Genomic DNA, 22,990 nt, shown 5'->3' on the forward strand with positions numbered 1-22,990 from the left:
AAGAATAAGAATAAGATTAATACGGATAATGGAAGAATATGTTGAAAGCCAAATTAAATAATAAAACAAGTACAGTAAATGAGCAGATTACTACAAAAAGTTAAAATAATAATAATAATGATTGGATGGCTGAACTGAGGCGTTGTATTACATCACTGATTTAAGGGGACGTTGGATCCATGTTATAAAATGATATCACGGGTTATTTGTTCCAGTGAAAGTGTCAGACGGTCCCTAAGTGTGCAGGCTGGGTAGTTGATGCTGGATCACCGAGCAGCAGCAGCTCCCTCAGACCGTCGCTGCGGTCCCTCACAGCGGACACGCATCCACATCATCCCCCGCGTCCTCGGCTCCTGCTGTGCGGCTCTGAGCTGGAGGCTGAACGGTCTGGAGAAGGCTACGGCGGTGCGGCCATCTGCGGACATGAGGACACCTGATACGGCGGCTTCTTGCGAAAGGCGGACCGGGAACCGCGTCGATTTTCGCCGAGCAAAAGGTGTTGATGCAGCGGCAGCAAAAGCAGCAGCGGCGGCGGCGTTCAAACAAGAGACCCCCGCCTCTGTCACTTCACCATCAGCTAGCTAGCTAGCGTTAGCAGCCTAGCCCAGTAGCTAGCGGGCTAACTACCACCGTAGCGGGGCTGTAGGTTCCCAAGCGCAGGCTTCATCACGGGGTAGCTAAAATGTCAGCGAGTCTTAACGCGTATGTGGGAATATTTTAATATTTTTTAAAACTCGTGTTCGCTCCTGACCGGCTCTGGCCTTTTATTCATCACCGCTAATATATGTTTTTCTCCCCTGTTAGCCGCCGTTAGCTGGGTAAGTTAGCCGCTCGTTTCCCCTGTTAGCTAGCATCTTTGAATCGACCAAAGAGCTCACACAGACGGGCTCTTTCACAGAATGAACTTGGTATTCAGCGAAGAGACACCGAGACATCGTAGCTCCTCACCGAGCCGGAAAACTACTGGATAAAAGCACAGACAGTGACATTGACATATTTACAACCATTTATTCTTTGTTTTAAGGCGCTATTCGCTCTATGTCTCTTGCTCTTGGAGCAGTTGCTCATTTACTCCTTGTATTTGTACAAATGCAGCCACAGGGGTATAAAGCCCTTAGCTTAAAAAAAACAAAACAGCCACATGGGTAATTGATGAAAGGATCGAACAGGATACGTGCACGGACAGTGTGTTCATCGTTCAGCTTCTGCCTCTCTCGCAGCTGGGTGTTTGTCATGGATGTCGACGACAGGAGGATGTTTTACGTGTTGGCCGGAGTTAATCTTGACTTGTATCGTGTTATCGTGCCACAGAAATCAAACCTAGAAAGCAGCTTCATTCTGCAGTGTTGGTGCTGCAAGAGATGCCAGCTGACAGGGAGCAGTTCTGTGATGATGCTCTCAGATGCTGCACAGCCCCTTGATACTTTAAGCCTCTGGAAAACACGTTTTGTCATCTTTCTCATGGCCAGAGGATTATGTGTTTTGTGTGATTGAGAGAGATTAATTCCGAGGTATTTATTTATTTCTGAGAGGACATGTTGTTTGTTTATTATTCAGCCATCACCTGTTAAATGATGCACACGCCTATGTATGTGAGGCGCAGTAGTAGAAGTGAGCTCGGCAAGATGATTCCACTTGTGAGAGGGGGCATGCTGCCAAGGTTGAGAGATAACAACAAAAGGAAAGGGTCTAAAGGGCACCGGCTCCTCTATCCTGACAGAATACTGTCTGCCTAAGTGGCTGTAGTGGGACTCGCTGGATGAAGCCTGTGGTTGTAAGCCTGCCTTTGGCCGCGTGTCATCTAAACCCTTTTGGTCCAGGAAATGAAAGCAACCTCTTAGCTTGCAACAGACGAGCAGAAAATCTTTTGACAAAGATTTGGATCTCACATTTGACACATGATCTGCCATTTTTTTTGTGGCACTGTCTTTGCAAGGAATTTTCACGAGCAAAGATTGCCTCCCCACGTGCAAAAGTTCCTCCAAAAATAGGTGTCCCTTCCCATGAGATACCTAAATCCAGGGATGCCGTCGCTACATCCTGGGCTTAGCACCGCAAAAATAAACACAAACAAGCCAGAGCAGTTTTCCCCCCCTACAGCAGAATGACAATGGGAGCAGCCAGACCATCTCTCCAGCGATGACACTGTACTGTGGAGATTGGTCTGGCTTTGTGAGGCTAGCATTGAGGTGGGGTGTTAAATATGTATCTAGGAAAAGATCAGGGTTTAGAACAGTTCATTGGATTTAGTTGTTACTAGTAGACTTTGATTTTATTTCTAACTCCTTACCTGTAATCTCCATTTTTCCAGAATCGTCATGACCCTTTTCCTGCAGACCAGTCACTCTTTGTCTGAGGGACCTTGACCCGTTTTGGTTTCTGGACTTATCAACGCAGGGATGAGATAATAAAGTCAACCAGCTGGTGCATGCTGCTACAACAACTCTTGCGGCCCTTATAAACCCACCTCACCCTGCCTCCAGCCCCTCCCTGACGGAAATTAATTTCAACAGTCGAAACATGACAACACCGGCTCTCCTGCCGCTGTCGGGCCGCAGGATACCCACTCTGTCACCGGGTGCCTCCTCCTTTCCGCACCATAGAGCTACGCTGAGGCTCTCCGAGAAGTTCATCCTCCTCCTCATTCTCAGTGCCTTCATCACCCTATGTTTTGGGGCCTTCTTCTTCCTCCCGGACAATTCCAAACACAAGCGCTTCGACCTGGGCTTGGAGGATGTGCTCATCCCTCATATTGACTCGCCCAAAGAGGGGAAGCATGTGTCTGGACAAGTGGTTATACATGGAGAGGGAGGACATGACGAGCACAGGCATAGGTAAGTCCTTACCCATGTCTATACATTCCTGTTTTTTGAGTGTCACATTTTTTTCCCTTATGGACTGAAAGATGAGTTATGTAATGATTGAAATGCAGTGAAGAAACATTAACAAGATTTCTTAAGTATTAGTAATTATTAGATTTAATTCTAAGGTTATCTGTCCATTTACATCACATACGGACCTTTCCTGGAGGCCATGAAGGCAGGTGTAGTGCCTGTCATCGCTCAGCTGTCTGATGTGACACCTGGGGGTGGAGATGGAGTTTGTGTAGTGATATTCTGAGCATTTACGTGCACGTCGCCAAACGTGTTCCTTCTTCCCTTCCCTCCATCCTTCTCTTTTTCTTTTGCCATTTGTGTCTTCACTGGGTGTAATAGTTTAAATCCATGCATAACAGAGGCTTCTTTATCACTGTAGCTCCTCTGCTGTTGTTTTGTCCCACAGGCAGACATGGTGGAACTTGATGAGGGAGAACACACTGGCTGTTTGCAAAGCTTTAGTAGCTGCTTAAACCGGCTTGGATATTACTGCTCCCTATGAGCCAAGTACTGGTTAAAAAATCTTGGCTGCCGCTTTTACATTTGACATTTGGTTTGTCAAGCCTCTGTGGCTGATATCCAGCCATCATCAGCTCTTTTTGTTCCCTTTTGTTCCAAATATTATTATTATTTTAAAGGGACTTTCACAACATTGATGTTTAATTACTTACTGAAAGCCAACAAATCAATTATGGAAGTTAATATTTTTTTTTGTTTGCCCTAAGAAAATATTTACCTCGTGTTCGGTAATCATGAAGTCTGTGTTTAATTGTAATTCAGGTTATTTGTGTAAAAACTGTCCAATTGTTCAACGAAAACTGTTGAACGTTATTATGTAGCTGTGAAATAATTGTGATTTGAATGTCAAGCTCTATGGGTTTTCAGAGCCTCTGGGCTCTTGAAGGATTCAAATGTCTAATCACATAAGCAGGATTGTTTGTTTGGCATACTTGTATGAGGTCTGTTTGTTTTTTCTTTGCCAAAGACTAATGTTTTCAAAATGCCAACCAGTAGGTGGAAAGGATAATTTTAGAGGCAGGGTCTCCTCCATGCTTGTGAAGAAGGTCATTAGATTTGACTGAGTGCTGTGCAAGTTGTTAAAAGTAATTTCTCAAACACTTTCACAGTTGGGACCTTTGAGTGTTGCCTCCTCATCCCCTGTGGTGCTGTTTCATTTTTCCATCATGCAAGCCCTCTAGAGCTTGGGATGCTGACTGCTTGAAAAAACGTAATTATTATTGTCCAGCGACACGAGACATGACATGAGCAAAACGTGACTTGGATATATTTTATGGCTCTTTTTTCTCCTCTCTGTGTTTGACTTCTCATTAAATCCCAGTCAGTCGGTGTCAATGCAAATATGTATTGTTCACGGCTAATGCATCTGTAAGTGTTTATCCATAGCTTTTGGCTCATAGGTGACCTTCAGGGTACAGCAACAGATAGCGGAGGGTATTTTTTTCCTTGTGATGAACTGAATCATCTCTAACAGAGTGAATCTGATTCATCCTATTGTCACTTTTCAGCTCTGTAATCCTCCTAATATATTTTTTAATGGAAATTGCAGCCAAAGCTCACATCTTTGGGAGGTTAAGCCATGGTTATGAAATTTAGCCTTCTAAACAAAAAATTGCTTCAGTTTTCAAGAATGTAACAAGACATACATTGAGTATTATGGACTGAAGATGCTTAAATATTTTTTAATTAGTTTCATGCTTACGTGTATCATCAAAAATAAAAAAATAATCCCTGCGCAATTAACCTCACATAATCATTCATGTTACATTATGATTTACAGCAGCTTATGGAAATGTGTTCCTGTCGGTGTCTGGTATGGCTGCCTCAGCTGATCTTAAAATCATAATTTTGCACTCCAGAGGATGACGGTTCAAACAGCCTGTGGAAAATGAGGCATGCTAGCATTTAAAGAGACCCTCAGGAGCATAAGGCAGAAGTGTAATAATAATTTCACCTTTACTTTATTTGGCCACAAAATAGCCCACAGAAGCAGCTCTGTGTTCACAAGTTCACCCTGTTAATAGCCTTATGAAAGCCTCTGAGAGAATAAAGGTTAATATTCTGTTTGCCATGGGGTAATCTAGTTGTTGTAGAGAATTTGAGATATTGACTGTAGTTCAAAATGCCTGTAAATATGAGTAAATACCTGGCAGTAAGGCTTTACTAAATGATATTCCCAGTTTGTAGCTGGCAGGGTTTTTGTTTTGCTACGAAATTGTTTTGGGGGAACACTGAGAAAAAATTGTGTCACCAGAATGTGATGACTCACTAAGAGCGTAATACTACCAATCATGCCCTATCGTATTAACATATTTCATTTATGTTATTTAAATATCATAAATGCTATTATACTGATTATGAAACAATTTCTGATTAGCTGTTTTCAGACATGAACTATTTTCCTGTTGTAATCTCACATGGGCTCGATCTGACGTTTTCTGGATATAGTACTTGGTGGGGTGGGGGGAGCTGGCAGTAAAGTTCCAGAAATGATCCAGAGCCAGTGACTTTAAATACATACAGACGATACATTTGCATTCTCACATACAGAACAGGAACATGTGCAGACTTCACTGCAGGTGTAAAAGCAGCTATTCCGTCATTCTGTTTCCTATCAAGCTCTTTGAGATCCGATTTACAACAAGGAAGAATACTTTTCTGCTCTCTCACATTATATTTCTTCCCTGCTTGACATATTACTTTGTGTTGTAATGGTATCCAAAGATCCAGCAGATGGATGGTTTGTTAAACAGTTTTTTCTATATTCTTGTGGGGCTGACCAACTTTGGCAGGCAAATTTTAAACAATCACTTTAAACAGCACACCATCAAAACTCTCAAGTACAAGAGCTGTGACTCCTGTACACAAATTTATAGTTTTTGAGGGAAAGTAAAACCTTTTAACGAAAGATTAGGGTCAGCTCATTGGAACACATATTTTCCCACTAATTTCTGTTGTTCGAGCCAGCCAATGCAGATAGGTTCAGTTTTGTTGGAAGGTTTTAAGATGTCCATTGCTGAGGGTGCCAATCCAACACAATGAAGGTTTATGTGCATTGGGGAAAAAGTCCAGGATAATCCTCAGACCTTCGTGCCAGCCGTCCTTATTGAAATAAATTTTCTCCTCAAGTATTACTGCCAACTGAAAATGTTTGCTCTCAAGGCGGTCTGTTAGAGTGAGCACTGGAAATTACTACAGACGAGTGTCATTTCTTGTGCATCTCCGCCTGCTGGGGTGACAACAGGCGTCTTGGCAAAAGTGTTCTCGACATCTCATAAATCCTTAAAAAAAAAAAAGGTATGCTATGAGTGATGAGTGGGAATATATACATAAGTTTGATAGGCAAGATGTGATACGACAACACTGGAGCAATTCAGTAGAATAGTGTGATTTGAACATCCATTGTTGAACTGTTTCACTGAATGTGACTGAGGAATAGCAGCAGGCAAGTTTATGATATCCATTCAGTCAGTCACAAGCGTTCCTCCTGTGTCTTGAAGCATATCAATTTTTTTTTCAAGTTTCAAGTTGGATGATGCATCTCTAGAGTAGTGATCTGTGTGTGGAGCTGCGGTACTGAGGTCCCGTTGCTGCACACGCCAGACCAATTGCAAGGAAGTCTCAGGTGTCAATCATGATGTTTGACCCTGACATTTTTTATGTAATGTGTACTTTTACCTTTTTAGTTTAGTCCATTTCCCATCTCCTAACGTGGAGGAGGCAGGTGTCATGACTTGCATTGCAGCCATCCACCAGGGGGCAATAAGAAAGAGGATTTGGCTTCGCTTTATTATAGCCGTCAAGTCATCCATCTGTATAAACAGTTAATGCTTTTAACTATTTGCTTAATGGTAACTGGAGATTTGTGCGACAATTTGTACCATTCGATTACTGCAACCTTCAATGGTCTGTGTTTCTACTGTGTGTGAAGTAAATGTGTATAGAGAGACTCACATGTTGACTTTAGGGGTGCAACGATTAGTCGACGTCGTCGACAAAATTCGATGACAAAAGTAGTCGACGACGGATATACTCGTCGATGAGTCGTTGGTTACGTCATAGCGCGTGTTGTTCGTGCCGATGAACTAAACGTTGTTTTATCGGAGGTGCTGATGGAAACCGCTGAGGAGTGAGCCATCTCGCTTCCTTCCTATCTCTGAAAGTCGCGCATGTGCAGTAGTGACAACACATTGGCCAATGGCGGCGTGCGCTGCAACAGCATCGCGCAACAGGAAGTCCATAGTTCGGGAGAACTTCACCCTCAACATGGCCCGAAAAAAGCTACCTGCATTATGTGTACGGCGGACCCGCTGTACACTGGTCCGTTCGTCGGAACGCTTACAGCCGGGCCGGACAAGCGGACCGGACCCGCTTAATGCTGGTCCGCTCGTCGGACCGCGTACAGCCGGGCCGGACGAGCGGGATGGCGGACACGCGCATTTGAGGAGGAGGAGGTTTGACATCGTAACGTAAACGATGCAGACTCGCCTTGGTAAAATAGCCTGTTAGCTAGCTTGCTACATAAAGGTATATACCTGTGCGCAAGATTCTAGAATCCATTACAAAAAATATGGTTTAAACTTTTTTACGAGTTTAAAAGCGTAATGTTATACTAGTGCCTGACAAACGTCTTTTTTAATTACAATTATTTAGTCCAAAGAAGACTGTAGTTTCGTTTGTTGATGCTACTTTCCCTGTCCTTTTTGTTAACAAGAAAATTGGATTTTTGAAATTTAATATATTTTTAGTATCAGCACTTTTCCTGTTCTTGGTTCACAGAAAAAGGGAAACTTAAATTAGAGTATCGATCTTAATTGTCTTTATTTTCAGTCATCACATGCGTCTAACAACCTCAAGCTAAATTTAAAAGCTGTTGGCTAAATAAGAGCAATTGAGAATTTGTGTCATTCATAATCCGATTAGTCGATTAATCGTTTCAATAATCGATGACTAATCGACTATTAGAATAGTCGTTAGTTGCAGCCCTAGTTGACTTCATATGATCTCTCAGTTGACACCTTACTAGATGAATTGAGAGGAAATGCCTTTTGGATTTCTATTTGGGGTACAACAAATCCCATGGGTGTAATACTCTGTCAATCCTAGGCCGCCACATATCCCACTTTGGCTGTTTTGGTTTTCACTCAAATCATCGTAGTAGCTAGGAGCAGTGCACTTCATCTGAGGGAGGCAATTAGACGTGTCAACTGAGGCAGTGACATTTCAGCAGCAGAATTGCCATGGGGAGGATAAAGGATGTCCCGAGAACCGATACTTACGATACCTTTCAATGCTAAAATAACAAAACACCGCCGATGCCCATTTTTTTGAAGCACCGTGAGCGCCGATGCCAGCTGTTGGCATCGATGCTGCGCCTCTTCTGGAACTGATTTGGGCCGAGACGAGTTCGTTCCTTTTGTTTTAAAACATCATCGTATCAGGTCGTCATGAAGTACCGCGTGCGTGCGTGCGTGCGTGCGCGTGTGTGTGTGTGTGTGTGTTCCCAGATAGCGCACCGATGCCGGGGCTCCGCCCCCCGCTCAGAGAGACACAGTTAGATCAGAGCTCGTTCACGTGAAGCAGCCGCTCAGTGACTGACTGACTGCTTCTTATCAGTGGAAACCGTGAAAACACAGAGTTTCTCCTGGTCTCAGCTGCTCAGAGATCAGCTTCTTGGTCAGAGCAGAAGCTGCAGTTGGTTTCTACCGAGCTTCAGTTTCTGTGTTCGCCTCCAGTCTGACCTGCTCTCGCTTTTTGTTATCACATTTCGCCAACTAAAATATATATTTTTAAGCTATTAGGCTGCAGCTATATGTTTTTATCGCCCTACAGAGTTCTGTGTTAAATTTATTTAAAAGTAGGCCAACACTTGCATGTGTATTTTCTTCTCCTCTTCATAAGCGTTTGGTGTTTTTCTTTGTTGTAACAAGTAAAAATAGCAAAATGTCAACAGTTTTCTTTATTGTCGTTCTATAATTTCATAAATGCAACAAACTATAGTTTAGAATAGTATAACTTTATATAAAGATAATAGGGAGGTGCAGCTTCTGCTAAACACTGCCACCTACCTAGATCCAATATTTAAGTCCAGTTTTGTTGCTCTGGAGGATGATGTGAAGCAAAGTCTCCTGGAGCAAGTGGGGAATGCCGATGATGGAGCTGGTACATCATAAACCCCCATGGCAACATGAGCAGAGGCCTCGAGCCAAAGCAGGCCATCTAAAAAGTCAAAGACTGATTTGAAGCATCCGCTTTCAGCCATTCAAGGAGAGAAGAAGGGCAGTGATGATGACACATCATCTCAAGCAGGGCTCTCCACACAAGATATGTTAAATGGTGAGTTCCTGGTATATAGCAAAATGCCAGAACTGAGCGCAGAGGTAGATCCCCTCATCTGGTGGAAAATGAATGGAGGCACAATACCTCAACTTGCAGAATTTGCAAGGAGGTATCTCTGCCTTGCAGCTTCAAGCTGTGCTTCCGAAAGGGTCTTCAGTGTCTCAGGAATCATTGTCAGTCCAAGACGTTCCCGACTTACCCAAGACCATGTTGACATGTTAGTTTTCCTCAGTAAAAACCTTGAACTAGCCAGGAAAAGATGTGAAATGCTGTGAAAAATTATGCAATTTTGCCAAAACTCATGTTCATCTTGTTAGCTGAATGGCTGCACTGTTATATCCACTGTTTTTGCACAGTACCTTTTGAAAAGATGTCTGGAATGTGTCTGGGGACACTAGTTGTTGCACTATGACCATTCATTGCACTTTATTATGTTGTGCTATGCTCTATTGCACATGTTTTGTATGTCTTATGACATTTAGCTATTTTTCAATTATTTTAATAAAGAAGTTCATGTTTAAAGTTCAAGTACATGGAATCTTAGAAAATACTTTTTTTACCGTGGTATCGAAATTGGCATCGAGAATCGTGTTATTTTACTGGTATTGGCACCGACTACTGAATTGTTGGTATTGTGACACCCCAAGGGAGGATACAGTGACAATATGGAGGCCAGGAAAAAAACCTTCTTCTTATTATTTGATCGGACATGTGGACATCATGCAAGGTATTTATTAATAGGTGTGGACTGAATACAACAGAGGTAGCAGAGCTAAATACAAATAACAAATAAGAAAAGCCTGCTGTGTATAGTAAGACTATGGGATGATTTGATATCATTATACAGACCCTCCAGTAACTCGCAGAATTTCTTTTGTATTATTTTGAGTTGTGACCTGAAAAACGTTGATGCATGTTGCAAAGCATTTTTCTTTTTTTTAAAGCTTTCACATCATTTAAATTTGTTTATTTTAGACTTTATTGACTTAACCATCACTATTCTAACTGTGATGGCATTTATTGGAATCACTGCACTTACTGAAACATTTACTCTATCTTTTCATTATCCTTACACTTGCCTGACACTTGCGTTTCCATTAGGGATGGGCATAATTAATCAGCGATCGATTAATTGACAAAACGAATGCATGTTCTGTTGCGTTCACTGCCAACACGGCAAAGCTCTACGTCTCCATGAGCGCCTAAAGCCTGAAACATGCTTCTGCGTTTTCACGGGCCCGTAAGCGCAAGAGCCCTTCCGGGTCCCTTACGTGCTTATGTATCCTTTCTTACGTGCTGACGGGCGTCGCCCCACTTTTCTAAAATTTACGGCAAAGCTCCGCAAGCTCACTCAGCCCGCAAGGCTGTGATTGGTCTGCTCTACATCCCTTCTGGAGCTGCATTTCCGGTTTCATGCCCCATAATACAGGCAGAAACAACAGAAGATTTTAAAAAGAAGAATGGACAACCGGGAAGAACTCCTGTCGGAAGAGGTCCGAAAATATGAGCACCTTTACAACCCGTCGATGTCCGAGTACAAGGACACTGAGATGGCCAACCGTCTCAGTGTCCAGCAGCTCCATCTCAATCAATTGTTGTTCGGTTGGAATCGTGAATACACTCTCTGCCATGGTTCACCATGTGTTAGTATTGGAGAACACGACTGGTAGAAGGTAAATAAACAGTCAACAACGATTGCCACACCCACAAAGCTGGCAGGTCAGGGCTGAGTTGGGTGCCACCTAGTGTCTAAATTGAGAAGTACAATACAGTGGGCCATAGTCCATTACATTATAATTCATTTAAATGACGCTTTAATCCAAAGCGATTTACCATCAATAATCAAGGGTACCCGAGGGTACAAACCCCGAACAACAAGAATCAAGAAAGTACAATTTCTTCAAAAATAGAGTAAAACTACAAAGTGCTATAAGTAAGTGCCATTTAATTGCTACAAAATCTTAGTTTAAAAAAATATAGTATGTGTGTGTGTATATATATATATATATATATATACATCCAGTCATTAGTTAGAGCAGTGTTCTCTTGTGGAAATCAGATGCATATCTGGGTTTTGTTAGGACAGCGCTTTATCCCAAATTAATTCTGTCACCATCAAGAAGGCAATATGCAGTTGTGTTGTGATTAAAATTTTCTCTGCCGTGCAACTTCATTGCAGATCAGGGATTTGGCACAGCACTAATGTACCAGTGTCAGGATTCTGCATCATCTTCACAAAAAAATCCCTTTTGCAGTCAAGGGACTGCTCATTCACTCCACCAAGGAGGTTATGTTTTAACCCCTGCCTGTCCATTTGTTTGTTGTTTGTCAGCAGCATTACACAAAAACAACTCACCGCATTTCCATGTAACTTGATGGAAGGAAGGGACATGGGTCAAGAATCAACCCATTACATTTTGGGATAGATCCTTTCCTCTATATTACAAAGAAAATTCCGGCATTTCCCCCCAGTAAATGATTCAGGAATCTAGATGAAAATAAGCGGGCATCTGTAGACGACTATCTAAGAATGCTTGCAATTATTCCCATCTCCTTCTTCCCTTAACCTTTAATTATCCAAGAAAAAACCATTGTACAAAAGTGTCACTCTAGTCATAGGACCCCTCACATCTAATGCCGACAAGGCATCAAACACCTTGCTGATAGGAATAACTTTTCTCTGACAGGGTTGTCGTTGTAGTCTGTTCTACAAACATAATTATATACTCTTTATTGGAAAATGTTATGTTAAAGATCTCAATGAGCGCTCCACATATGGTGAGAACATATCCACACTGTGACAACCCTACTCTGTGAATGCTCAGATTACATGCAACTTGGTGACTAATTAAACAAATAGTTCTGAGCTGTGTGACATTTGATAATTGAAAATACGGTAAATATTTTTAAAAACAAAAGCTGGTGGCCCTTTGGCATTAAACATTTTTGAAAGTGTGCAATTTCATCGAAAAAGAGGAGTGGAGCTTTTTATGATGACACCTAAAGCCATCATATAAATGAGCTTCTCTGCATCCATCGCTGCTGTCACAAACAGTACTGTACATATCTGCTTGAGTATTCCTACCGATTTTATTAGGAGTTATTAAGGGTTAGAGTTCCTGCTGTTTTAACACAGGTTCTGTCTGTGCACATGTTGATGATGGGTCATGTAACAGCCAAAGGTAGAGGAAAAGACTAGCACCACCTTTTCAGACAGCATCCTCCATATAATTGAGTTTATTGCTATGGCTGCGAGTAACCTGGTTGCACAACTTATTGCCTTGCCAGTTGCTGTTAAAGTTGCAGGGCCATAGCTTTGCCTTTTGCGCTCTGACATGGTCATAAATCAGCTTCACAGCCCCCGGATCAGATTTAAAGCCCGGGCCAACATCAAAGTGCACTTATTTATCATATGTAGTCTGATCTTAGATATCATTTCTGTGTCTTCACTAGGGATGGGCGTTCGATTAAATTGTCTTCGTCGATCGTCGGGAGAGTTAATGACGAATTTTCGATTAATCATTAATATTTTCAAGTTCAAAAATTCATTATTTATAAGCTACATTAAAATGCAGTGAAAAAAAAGCGTGTTTCCTCATTGAGATCTTTATTACAAGATGAACAAAATATGCGCTGCCGTAATCTTAAGCAGTGGAGCCGACAGCTAGAAGCCGGTGCTACTAAACACAACTGACCCTCGTTTTTTTTCCCTCCAAAATAAAATAATAATAATATAAAAAAACATAATGTTAAACAACAACTACAAATATATAATACTTAGGTCTGACAGGTTTTGCCAAATGTAACTCAAAACTATCAAACAAGGTACCGAGTCGAGAAAGCTTCATAAAAATAACCAGTAACTCACATACAACTTCAGCACCAGCCTACGGATTTGTGTTGAGAAAGATGAGCATGTTAACATACTCTGGGGTCAGACGCGAATGCAGCCTGGTGACCGTCAGTCCAGCCGCCGGAAAACCCGCTCTGAGGGGACTGACGTTGCCGTGAAACACAGGTAGCTCCGTGCTAACTTGGCTAGCCTCGCCGCGGCTCCGGTGTTTGCGCTCCCCTCGTCCGTGTCAGACAACGCAGGCTCCTCGTCTCCCCAGCCTCTGGGATAGCTTCGCAGTATTGGGAGTGAACCAAGTCATTTTTTAACTCAAAATGGTTCCACGCAAGACTTCGCCGTGACCTCTTCATGTTTACTTTGGAAATGGAACTACACGGTAACTCGCAGGTAACTGAGTAGGACTGTGGCGTTTTTTTCAAACACTGCCCCCCGTGGTCAAATGTGTAATTAGCGAATTTCTCGATGAAAAAATTATTTCGACGAAATTCTTAATGATCAATTAATCGATCGTCGATTAATTATGCCCATCCCTAGTCTTCACGGTTCATTTGCCTGTCAGCCTCAAAGTAGATCTGGGTTGGTGCAAGTGTACGGTGGCCCTGAGAGCTCAACGAACAGCAACTTAAGAAACTATGCAAGTTGAAAAAACACAAGCAAAGTAAGAAAACATCTTCATCAATTTCACAACACAACACATTACAGAAACGCGTAGCAAATAGACAAACGCGCAGCAAACAGAGAAAGGTGCTGCAAATAGAGACACGCTGCAAATAGACAAACGCGCAGCAAACCGAGAAAGGCGCTGCAAATAGAGAGACGCGCTGCAAATAGACAAACGAGCTGCAAGTAGGAGAGAAACCACAACGGAAGTGTTTTCAGAGGACAGTTAAAAGGGATGGACACTGCTGCCACAGGAGACACAAAAACGTCCAATACATCATACAAATTCAATTCTACACAGGGTTCGGCCAGCCCGCGGCTCTGGAGCCGAATGCGGCTCTTCAGCCCTCTGCAGTGGCTGTACAGTACAGTACAGTACAGTACAGTACAGTAGAGTACATAGTTGTGCATATTTTTCACGAACGCTGAACTTAAAGAATCAGTTTCCATATTATTAACGTGAACGTAACTATGAACGTGAGTGAACGGCCCTGTTTGTGAGGCAATGTAATGTCCATAGTGTGCAGGGGTAGAAAACCTTTAGCATTAAAAGAGACATTTTGCCCCCTCTTCTGAGCGACTGGGCGGGGTCCGGGGGCCGGTGCGCTCTTTACACACGCACACGCGCCCGCTCCTGGTATTTCATGATGGCCTGATACGATGATGATTAAAACAAATTACGTGACGTTCACTCACGTTCATTCATTAAATGCAATTCTAAGGCCATTGTTTAATATACAAGGTCTAACAACATGTGGGTTTCAAAATCAACTCTACTTAGTTTAATGGCAAAAAATCGCTGCGTCATTTGCTTAGTTCAAAATGGTTTAATTTAGTCATACTTAGTTAACCATATGTCCTTTAGACCTAACATGCAACTAGCTGCTTTGTGCTGGATGAAGGATCAGGCCCCATGAGAAAAATAAGTAATATAGGAAAAAACCACCTCCACTGATGTCTTCTTCTTGTTTTACCTTATTACTGTGGCTATTATAACTGGTTACAGAACAGTTATCATTACAAGTAGAATAAAACATATAAAATGTATCCCTTAGATCCATGCTCATCGTAATTTTGTGAATACTCTACCTAATTAAATTGTCTGTCGGGAGATTTCATCTGATTCAGTTGGTATCAGAGTGAACAGGCTGCAGAATGAGGCGCAAACTTCCATCAGACTTAATCTCCTCATTAACACCACTGCATTTTTCAAAATCCTATTGGAAGTGTATGTGGGTGCGTCTCATTTCCAGTCTTCATCTCTCTGGTTTTGTCTCCATCTTTTTATGTGATCACAATGTTGTTGTCTCTGCAGTAAACAGCTGCAGCATCTCAGATTGGCTAAAGAGGTGTGTGTGTGTGATCAGTTCAAAAATAAAATATTTAACAGGCGGGCTGCAACTGCAAAATGGACGTAGCTGAAACCCTATAATTGATATTAGATGTCAGTGATAGTAAAAATGCTAGTTGCAGCTTCACAGATACTTGGATGACATCTTTAGAAACAAGTGGCCAACCATCGCTTCGAGGACCAACTGTGTTTGGAAAAAATATTGCTTTTGACTTTAATTAATCACAGCACAGAAACAGATTTTGATATTTATCATGCAGGTGGACCAACAAAAGTCAGCTTGTGTCAGTAGTAGATATGTTGCTGGGTATTTAAAATCACGCTGCTAAAATATGGAGCTATAACCCATGTACTAACTATAAGCTGCGATGATTCCTGTTGTGTTTCAGTTAAATGTTACATTTTTGTGTTGGACATGCACCAAACCCATGTTTTTTACCTCTGTCGGATAGTGTAGGTGCCAAAGGCAGGTCATTAGTCAATGGGGCAACAATACCTCAGTAGACCAATCGAAACCTGCAGAAGAGAAAAGAACCTTCTTATCTACAATCGCTGTCAAAAGAAATGTTGAAATCTTGTATTTCGATACAGTCCTGCATTTGCAGTATGAAGTGAAGCATCAGAGCAAGGTGTAAGCAGGAAAATGTCCTTTCTGCATCATTAAATCGCTATAAGTTTATTCTCTCTGAGAGCTCTGTGTTGCTGTGTGAGGCATGAAACAATTCATTATCCGTGGTTCGTCACAAGGTAGGGATACATTTTCCACTCACCAAAGATGACGTCAGACGTCTTTCAATTTATAAACGATACACCTTTCTGAAAATAATCGAAAGCCACGATGCATTCATGTTAAAAATGCTACTGGGCTGCAGAATATAATTTTGGAATCTGAGGGCCTGTTTTAGTAGCAGTATTAAAAATATTAAAGGTTAGTTTCATAACAAAATCCCATAATGAGAAAGGGGGTTTATAGCATTTTTGATTGTTCTAAAAATAAAATAGATGAGCAGAACCCCCCCGCCCACACCAAGACTTAATAATGAAAGATTTATGATACTCTATATCTTTTATTTTTGATACGGATTTTAGAGGCAGATGCCAAAATATTAGTTGACGTAAATATCAAGAAAAAAAAGGTCTGATTCCTAAAATGTTTTATCTAACCCCTCTGACAGAGAAATGTCATACGGGTATTTACAGTTTTACCATGAATGAATTATTATAAAAAAGAAAACACAAATAGAACTAGAATCAAGCAAATAGAACTTTAATGTATAATTGAAACATAAATGCAAATATTTTCTATAAATAATAATAATACTAGCTTTACTGGACTTTGTAATGTAGTAATAATGAATGACTTTGCTTGATCTATATTGATATCTTCATACGCCCCGCAGTCATATTTGTGCAACAGATCATGCATGCAGTATGTTATCGCTTTTATGAAATCTATTGCCACGTAACACTTTACTAGTTAAAGCATCTGAATGAAATTGGTAACCATAAAATATGAAAGACATTTTGTAACACCGGTTTTCCAGGCTGGGCCCATAGGCTTGGACAAGTAGAAAGACTGATTCATTGTTAGGGCATGTGTCCACCGCAAATGTTGTTTAATTAAATACTTTTTATTGGTTACCAGGATGACAAGTCCCATCCCATATGATTTAATTGCAGTAATAACACTTTTCAGGTATCTGATAAGAGGAGATTTTTTGTCTGTAATTTGCTGAAATTCGCGCTCAAAGATGCAGCTAGGTGGAGTTGAATGCTGGATGAACAGAGGAGAATGGAAATGAAGGAACATGATGTCCAGGAGTAGTTCTCAAAATACTATACTCATGTAGGTATTTGTTATAGATTTTGACGCTACAAATTGATTTTAAGAAAACAAGTGAGTATGTGAGTGAAACAAATCAGTAGTGCCTATTAGGAGTGTTGCATCCTGCCTTTCATTTATCAACTCTCTGGAGTGCACCAGTGGTGACAGGACCTCTGAAAAGCCAAAGAAAAGAGAAAGAGTAACTTGTTTGATCGTGTTACCATGAGTGCTGCAGAAGGAGGTTTCAGTGACAGATGAACAAGGACTGAGACTGAGACAAAATAAAGAATGAGAAAGAAAAAATACAATCTGAGTGAAGGACAGAGAGCAAGAGAAAGACTGTCCGTCTTCTGGGACGATGTGACCATGGTTAACTACAAAACCTTTCACCAAATCCCATCCCTGCCAAACACTGGAGCTGCAGCTCGGCTCCACAATGGCTCCCTGTCAGTTGAATCAATGGGATCAAAGTGAGATTGCCCACCGCCAAATTAAGAATTGGCCCTAAGGTTCCCAAGTCATGAATTTCAACTAAACCTTTCTGAATTCACAGGCAAATTCAGGCCTCCCTTCTGCACAATCAGCAGAGCCATATGGGCCTGATAATGAATGCTTCCTGTACAAGAGCTCTAACACACCAGCTGGTGGATTTATGGTTGGCCTGGGGATGGGAAATGGGAACTCTGTTCATAGAGTGATATATATATATATTTTTTTTTCTTTCTGTGGCATGACTCTTGGTAAACCCTGGAACGCAGTTTAGATTAAGAAGGAATGGCTGCACGATTCTAGTAAAAATGAATGAGTCAGTGGGAATAAAAGAGTTGAGTGCCACAACTGTCGCGAATTTGCCTCAAACCCCATTCCGGTCTTAATGCCGCCGAGGTGACGATTGTGCCTGATGGTGCAAATACCAAACATACCAAGGACGGTGTTGGAAGCCCTCCATCTAGTGGTCGAAGTGGGAAATACATACTAGCCCCTTGGGACTGTGCAGCAAAGTTATTTTGAGGTATTAAGCTGTATTATAAATACTGTGATGATGGAACAGCAATGATTGTACAGAAAAATATGTTGTTATTCAATTTCAATCAAAAGCAGCAACAATCTACATACAAGAGACTGGAAAATTTGTTACGTTGAAATTAGCAATCTCCACTTAATACAGCATCTGTATGACAGCCAAAATCACTGAGAGAGCCTGACCGACAAAAATCAAGAGATTTATTCTTTCTGGTTGAATCAGTATCCGTTGGCCGATATTCAATAAAATTGTATTAGTATAGCACCTATTCATAACATACATTATCTCAAGGCAGTTTACACAGGGTAGAGATGACTAGGGATGTCACGATATGAAATTTTGGTGCCAAGATTATTGTCAGACCAAGATATCGCGGTTTCAAGGTTTTCACGATTATCGATGTTGTAGAAGGAAAATTACACACTACAAGCAATTTTTTCGCTTATGAACTAAAATATTTATTATCATCAATTACATCCAGTTAGTTTTTATAGTGTAACGCTTGGCTGTTTAAAATTAATTTATGTTAGCTATTACCTTGCCTTATTGTGGAACGTTGGTATGTTAATTTTATGTTTTCTGTCATCATAGTGTATCTGTATGGGACTTTTATTGTGAGGGGTCATCGACAGAAGTTGTTCGGTTTTGACTAGTTGTGGGAAAATAAACGGGCATATTGTCCTGGTTCAAGAACACACTCTTCATGTCCTTATCATACTATTACCTCTCAGTATAGGTGAATAAAATGCTTGGCTACATTTATAATGAGAGCTCTCTCTCTCTCTCTCTCTCTCTCTCTCTCTCTCTCTCTCTCTCTCTCTCTCTCTCTCTCTCCCCCCCCCCTTTGGCGCTAGTAAGAAACCAAAAGTAAACAATTTCCCCTCTCTGATGCTCCCTCTTCTCAACAAACGTTTCAGTAGCTCGCAAGAGATTTCCCCGCACTGCGCTCACACAAAGAACTTGTCGTACGAAAGGCAGGACACCATAGCTAGATATTGTAGTTTATACAGTTCTACGGTTATTTAACCGTGACGTTATGAACCTGCGGATATCGTAAAATTGGTTAAAAGAGACTACTAAAACATATTTGTTGGTCAATGCTTCTGACAGGGCAAAAATAGCTGATTCTTTGTAAAGAGATGGTAATCGAAACTCTTTCATATCTCATCCACAATTACATAGACGAAAAGCAACCAAGCAGGTTTAGTGTTTATTTATTTCATGGATTGCATGTGCTAGCTGCAATCCGTGATTTTTATGAAGGCATTATTCAGCCAGCCGTGAAGTAGGTCAGAGGGGCTGGATGTTAACATGAGTAAAGCCTGAGGGCTCTCAGGGCTCAGGTGTACACCTGAAACATACAGCGAGAAAGCTGCATGGATTATGTACATGTTTGTACACATCAGAGATAACTGTACACACTGTACATTCTGCTGCTTCTGCTGTTCAATTTTAATCATCATAGACTTTTCAGGGCGTTTTCTTTTTTGATATGGTAAATTGATATTAAGGATGCTAACTTGCCAGCTTGCAATATTGCCCATAACATTTCAACATTTATTTTTGTCCAAATCCACTTGAGTTTTGTTCATTGTCAAACATCTGAATTCCATCATTGGATCACTTCACTGTTATGAGTAAGGAGGTCTCCACCTCTCCAAAAATATGTACTGGGTATTTAAAACCAGTAAAAACACTAAATGAAGCATTATCACCTCAGAATCTGTTTCTGCAACACTATTGTAGACACAGAATCAGACGAAAATGTTTGCTCAGCTTCCTATTTCTCACTATTTAAGGTCCATGTGCCCAGATCCTTGTTTGGGCAAAGGTTTTTGTTGTACATTTTTAGGGTTACAAAAACAGCAAAGATGACATGGAAACGGTAAAAAAGGAGATGGCTGTATACAAACATGAGGGATAAGAGGACATCTTTGATCAATTAGAGGTAATTCTGTAGATTTATAGATTTAAAGAGATTATAGATAATTTAGATTAGGTACAGTAGTCTGTTAATGGTGATTAAGCTCAGTATTGTTTAGGGTTTTGATGAGCAGCAACAACAGGAGAGTATCAGATCACTGATTGATACAAACAACTCTTGGCAAGTGGGAGGAAGGTTTTTTTAGACAAATAATTGGTAAAAAGAGAAAGGAGGGCGCTGGTCAGATGTGAAAAGATATAGTAAACAGCAAAGAGCTGTAGGATGTTAGGGCAGAGAGTGAATTGTAAGAAGAAGAGACGATGCAATTAAAAAAACCCACTGTAATTTACCACGCCTGGGGTCCTCAGGCCGGTCGTTCCAGAGTCTAGGAGCTCTGACGGCAAACGCAGGGTCACACCTTGTCCTCATCCTTGACTTAGGAACAACCAGCAGGTTCCTGCCTGAGGACCTCAGGCTGCGCACGGGCTTATGAGGGATAATAATTCTAAAATGCAGTTAAGGCCAGGCCATGAAGTGCCTTAAAAGTAATCAATAAAATCTTAAAATGTATCCTTAAACAAACAGGCAACCAGTGAATGCTCTTTTCTCCTGGATTTAGTTAAAAGCAGCAGCGATCTGTACAATTTGGAGCCTATTGGGTGCTTTTTGCTCAAAACATGTTAAAACACCCTTAAAATAATCAAACCGTAATAACCCAATTATCTATGATGATTTCAGTGTCTTTAAAACTCAAGATCGATCTGGTCCTGTATATATTCCTGAGATGGTAAAAACATGTCTAACCAAGTTTGTTTACATGGCTCTCAGAGTGTAAGCTGGGATCAAATATGCCACCAAGGTTGGCAACAGACCTAACATTGTTGGATAGAGGACCCAGAGATGACTTTGAATTTGGGGATGCAAGTAATCTGGGCCAATAATGAGAATTACAGGTTTGTCAGATTTCAATTGAAGAAAATTATTTGACATTTTTTCTTTAATATCTGCAGCTAGACAGTTAACTAAATGGGACAAGTTTGTAGGGTTGGTGGGCTTTACTTGGAGATATAATAGTGTATTGTCTGTTATTAGCAAACTACTGACCAATGATTATTAAAGGTACATTAAGAAATACTGACATCTTGTGCACTAGTAATCAGCTTACTGTTACTCATTTCCACACTGTTCTCCATTCACTTTTTGGGGGTTTGTGAGACCCAAAAAATGCGCTAATATCACCAGCACTCTTTCTTGTCGACATAACGCACTCACTTAAATCCTTGATAAAAACAACAACAATAATAATTTAACTTATGCGCAGGGCTGTAGGTCGCTGCTTGAGATGCATATACGACCTCTGCATAAGATGGTGTCTCAACTTCCATGATCCCGATGAGCAGCAGCTGGAGCTGTTGTGTTTGGATGTCTGTGTATGCTCGAAAACAGATAAGCATAACCACAAGCAACTAGGGTTTGGAACCGCAAATCGGTTCCAAATTAGAACAGAATCCAAAATGCCAAGTACCGGGTACCGGTAAAGAATATAGAATTTTGGTCCTGCTTATCGGTTCCTAAAATGCAAGGATGCCGTATGTATCTGCCAGGACCTGCCTACGTAACTACGTCACGCACCACGCAACAGCCTGTCCATTTGTTTACACAGGACTTAGTATGCTTGGTCTAAGATGACTAAGATAAGCTGCGTTAAACGGTCAGAAGTGTGGCTTCACTTTATAAAAGACAACGTCGACAAGGCAAAGTGCAATGAATGCAGGAAGCTCACCAAATATTTAAGGCAGCACTGTGTCGATCTGAAAGACAGTACAGCATCAAGTGTCCTGCGGCCTCTGAGCCCGATCGGTCATCTTCAGCTAGCGCTAGTAGCACCTCGCTAGCACCTCCAGTAGAGCTAGGGAGAGTGAGCTGCAACAGCAGCAACACACCGTTTCTGCTGACAGAAAGCTGACTGACATGACTTGTATGAATTATGTCAGTAGGTTAACTATAAATGAGACGTACAACAAGTAGCTCAGAATATCGTCCACAAATGATTTCCACTGTTATTGAATATATGATATAAGAGATTAATATTCATCACTGATCTTACAATTATTGATGTCAAATTTGTTTACAGGGACAACTAGAAAATCTTGTTTTCTTGTTTGGTTCATTTATAAACCAGTATTTTCAAGTTTCAACATTGCCTCTATCTCAGTTACTACATATGTACACAGTTGGGCTAAAGACATGGAGCATGTCTGATAAGTCTGTGAGATAAGTTGTGGTTTCTTTTGTAATGTTGCCTGTTTACCACAAGGCGTTACTACTACTGCCCTGGTGTAACATAAAGCACAGCTACTGTGCATCGGTCCAGTCCAATAAAGATATTTTTGTTATCTAAACAGTCAACCTCTTTTTATTTTACATTTTGGAATCGAAATGGGGAATCAATAAAACCGTAATTGATAAGCAGAATCGAAATCGGTAATTTCTTCTTCTTATTATTATTCATTGGCCAGTTTACAATTTCAGTTTATTTGAGGGGAGAATTTGACCATATGTAAACATTGGTGGGGGGGTGGGGGGGATGAGTTATTATGACAATTATGACTACTGCCCTGACTTAAACCATTACGTTGTGTCTACTATGGTAGCAGATTTAGAAAATTACAGTTTTATCTTTCTAAACAGATACACTTTAAAGGCATGATCAGATCAGTACATATAGATTTCAAAATTGTGTATTTTTCTTCAACTTCAACATTCAGCTTGTGTCATGTGTATCTGCTGAGATTACTCTGCAGAGCACTTCTCAGCATTCTAAATTGGTATCAGAAATGTTTTACTCCTCAACATCAATAATGGCATCAGCCCTAAAAATCTATATGGAGCGGGGTCTTGTTAAAATGATTTGCAAAAAAATACTGTAGAAGTTCCAACTCTGCATCGGCTTGGAGTAGCACTTTTACATACATACGCTAAACTGTAAAAACCCTTTGGTTTTAGCTCCTTTGCATAAATTAGTAAATTATGGTCGATAAAGACTTGACTTGTTGTCTATGACATCTTTGTTTGTGAGTGAGTGTGTCTGTGTGTGTGTGTGTGTGTGTGTGTGTGTGT

General features: G+C 41.0%; 1 protein-coding gene across 2 annotated transcripts in view; it reads left to right on the forward strand.

The window, feature by feature from the left end:
- Nucleotides 1-289: 289 nt before the first annotated feature.
- The window catches only part of man1a2 (mannosidase, alpha, class 1A, member 2), a 121,123-nt gene continuing 98,422 nt past the window's right edge, over nucleotides 290-22,990 (forward strand). Inside the window, exons 1-2 of one of the 2 annotated variants that reach the window (XM_053439603.1) lie at nucleotides 290-496; nucleotides 2,312-2,834. In XM_053439603.1, coding sequence (XP_053295578.1) covers nucleotides 2,521-2,834 — 314 coding nt within the window. In that variant the 5' untranslated portion in view covers nucleotides 290-496; nucleotides 2,312-2,520. Of the gene's footprint in view, nucleotides 497-615; nucleotides 819-2,311; nucleotides 2,835-22,990 lie in introns of those variants that run through there. The other variant, XM_053439604.1, reaches the window with a different exon arrangement.

This window comes from Pleuronectes platessa, chromosome 14 (assembly GCF_947347685.1).
Source record: "Pleuronectes platessa chromosome 14, fPlePla1.1, whole genome shotgun sequence".
Taxonomy (NCBI): domain Eukaryota; kingdom Metazoa; phylum Chordata; class Actinopteri; order Pleuronectiformes; family Pleuronectidae; genus Pleuronectes; species Pleuronectes platessa.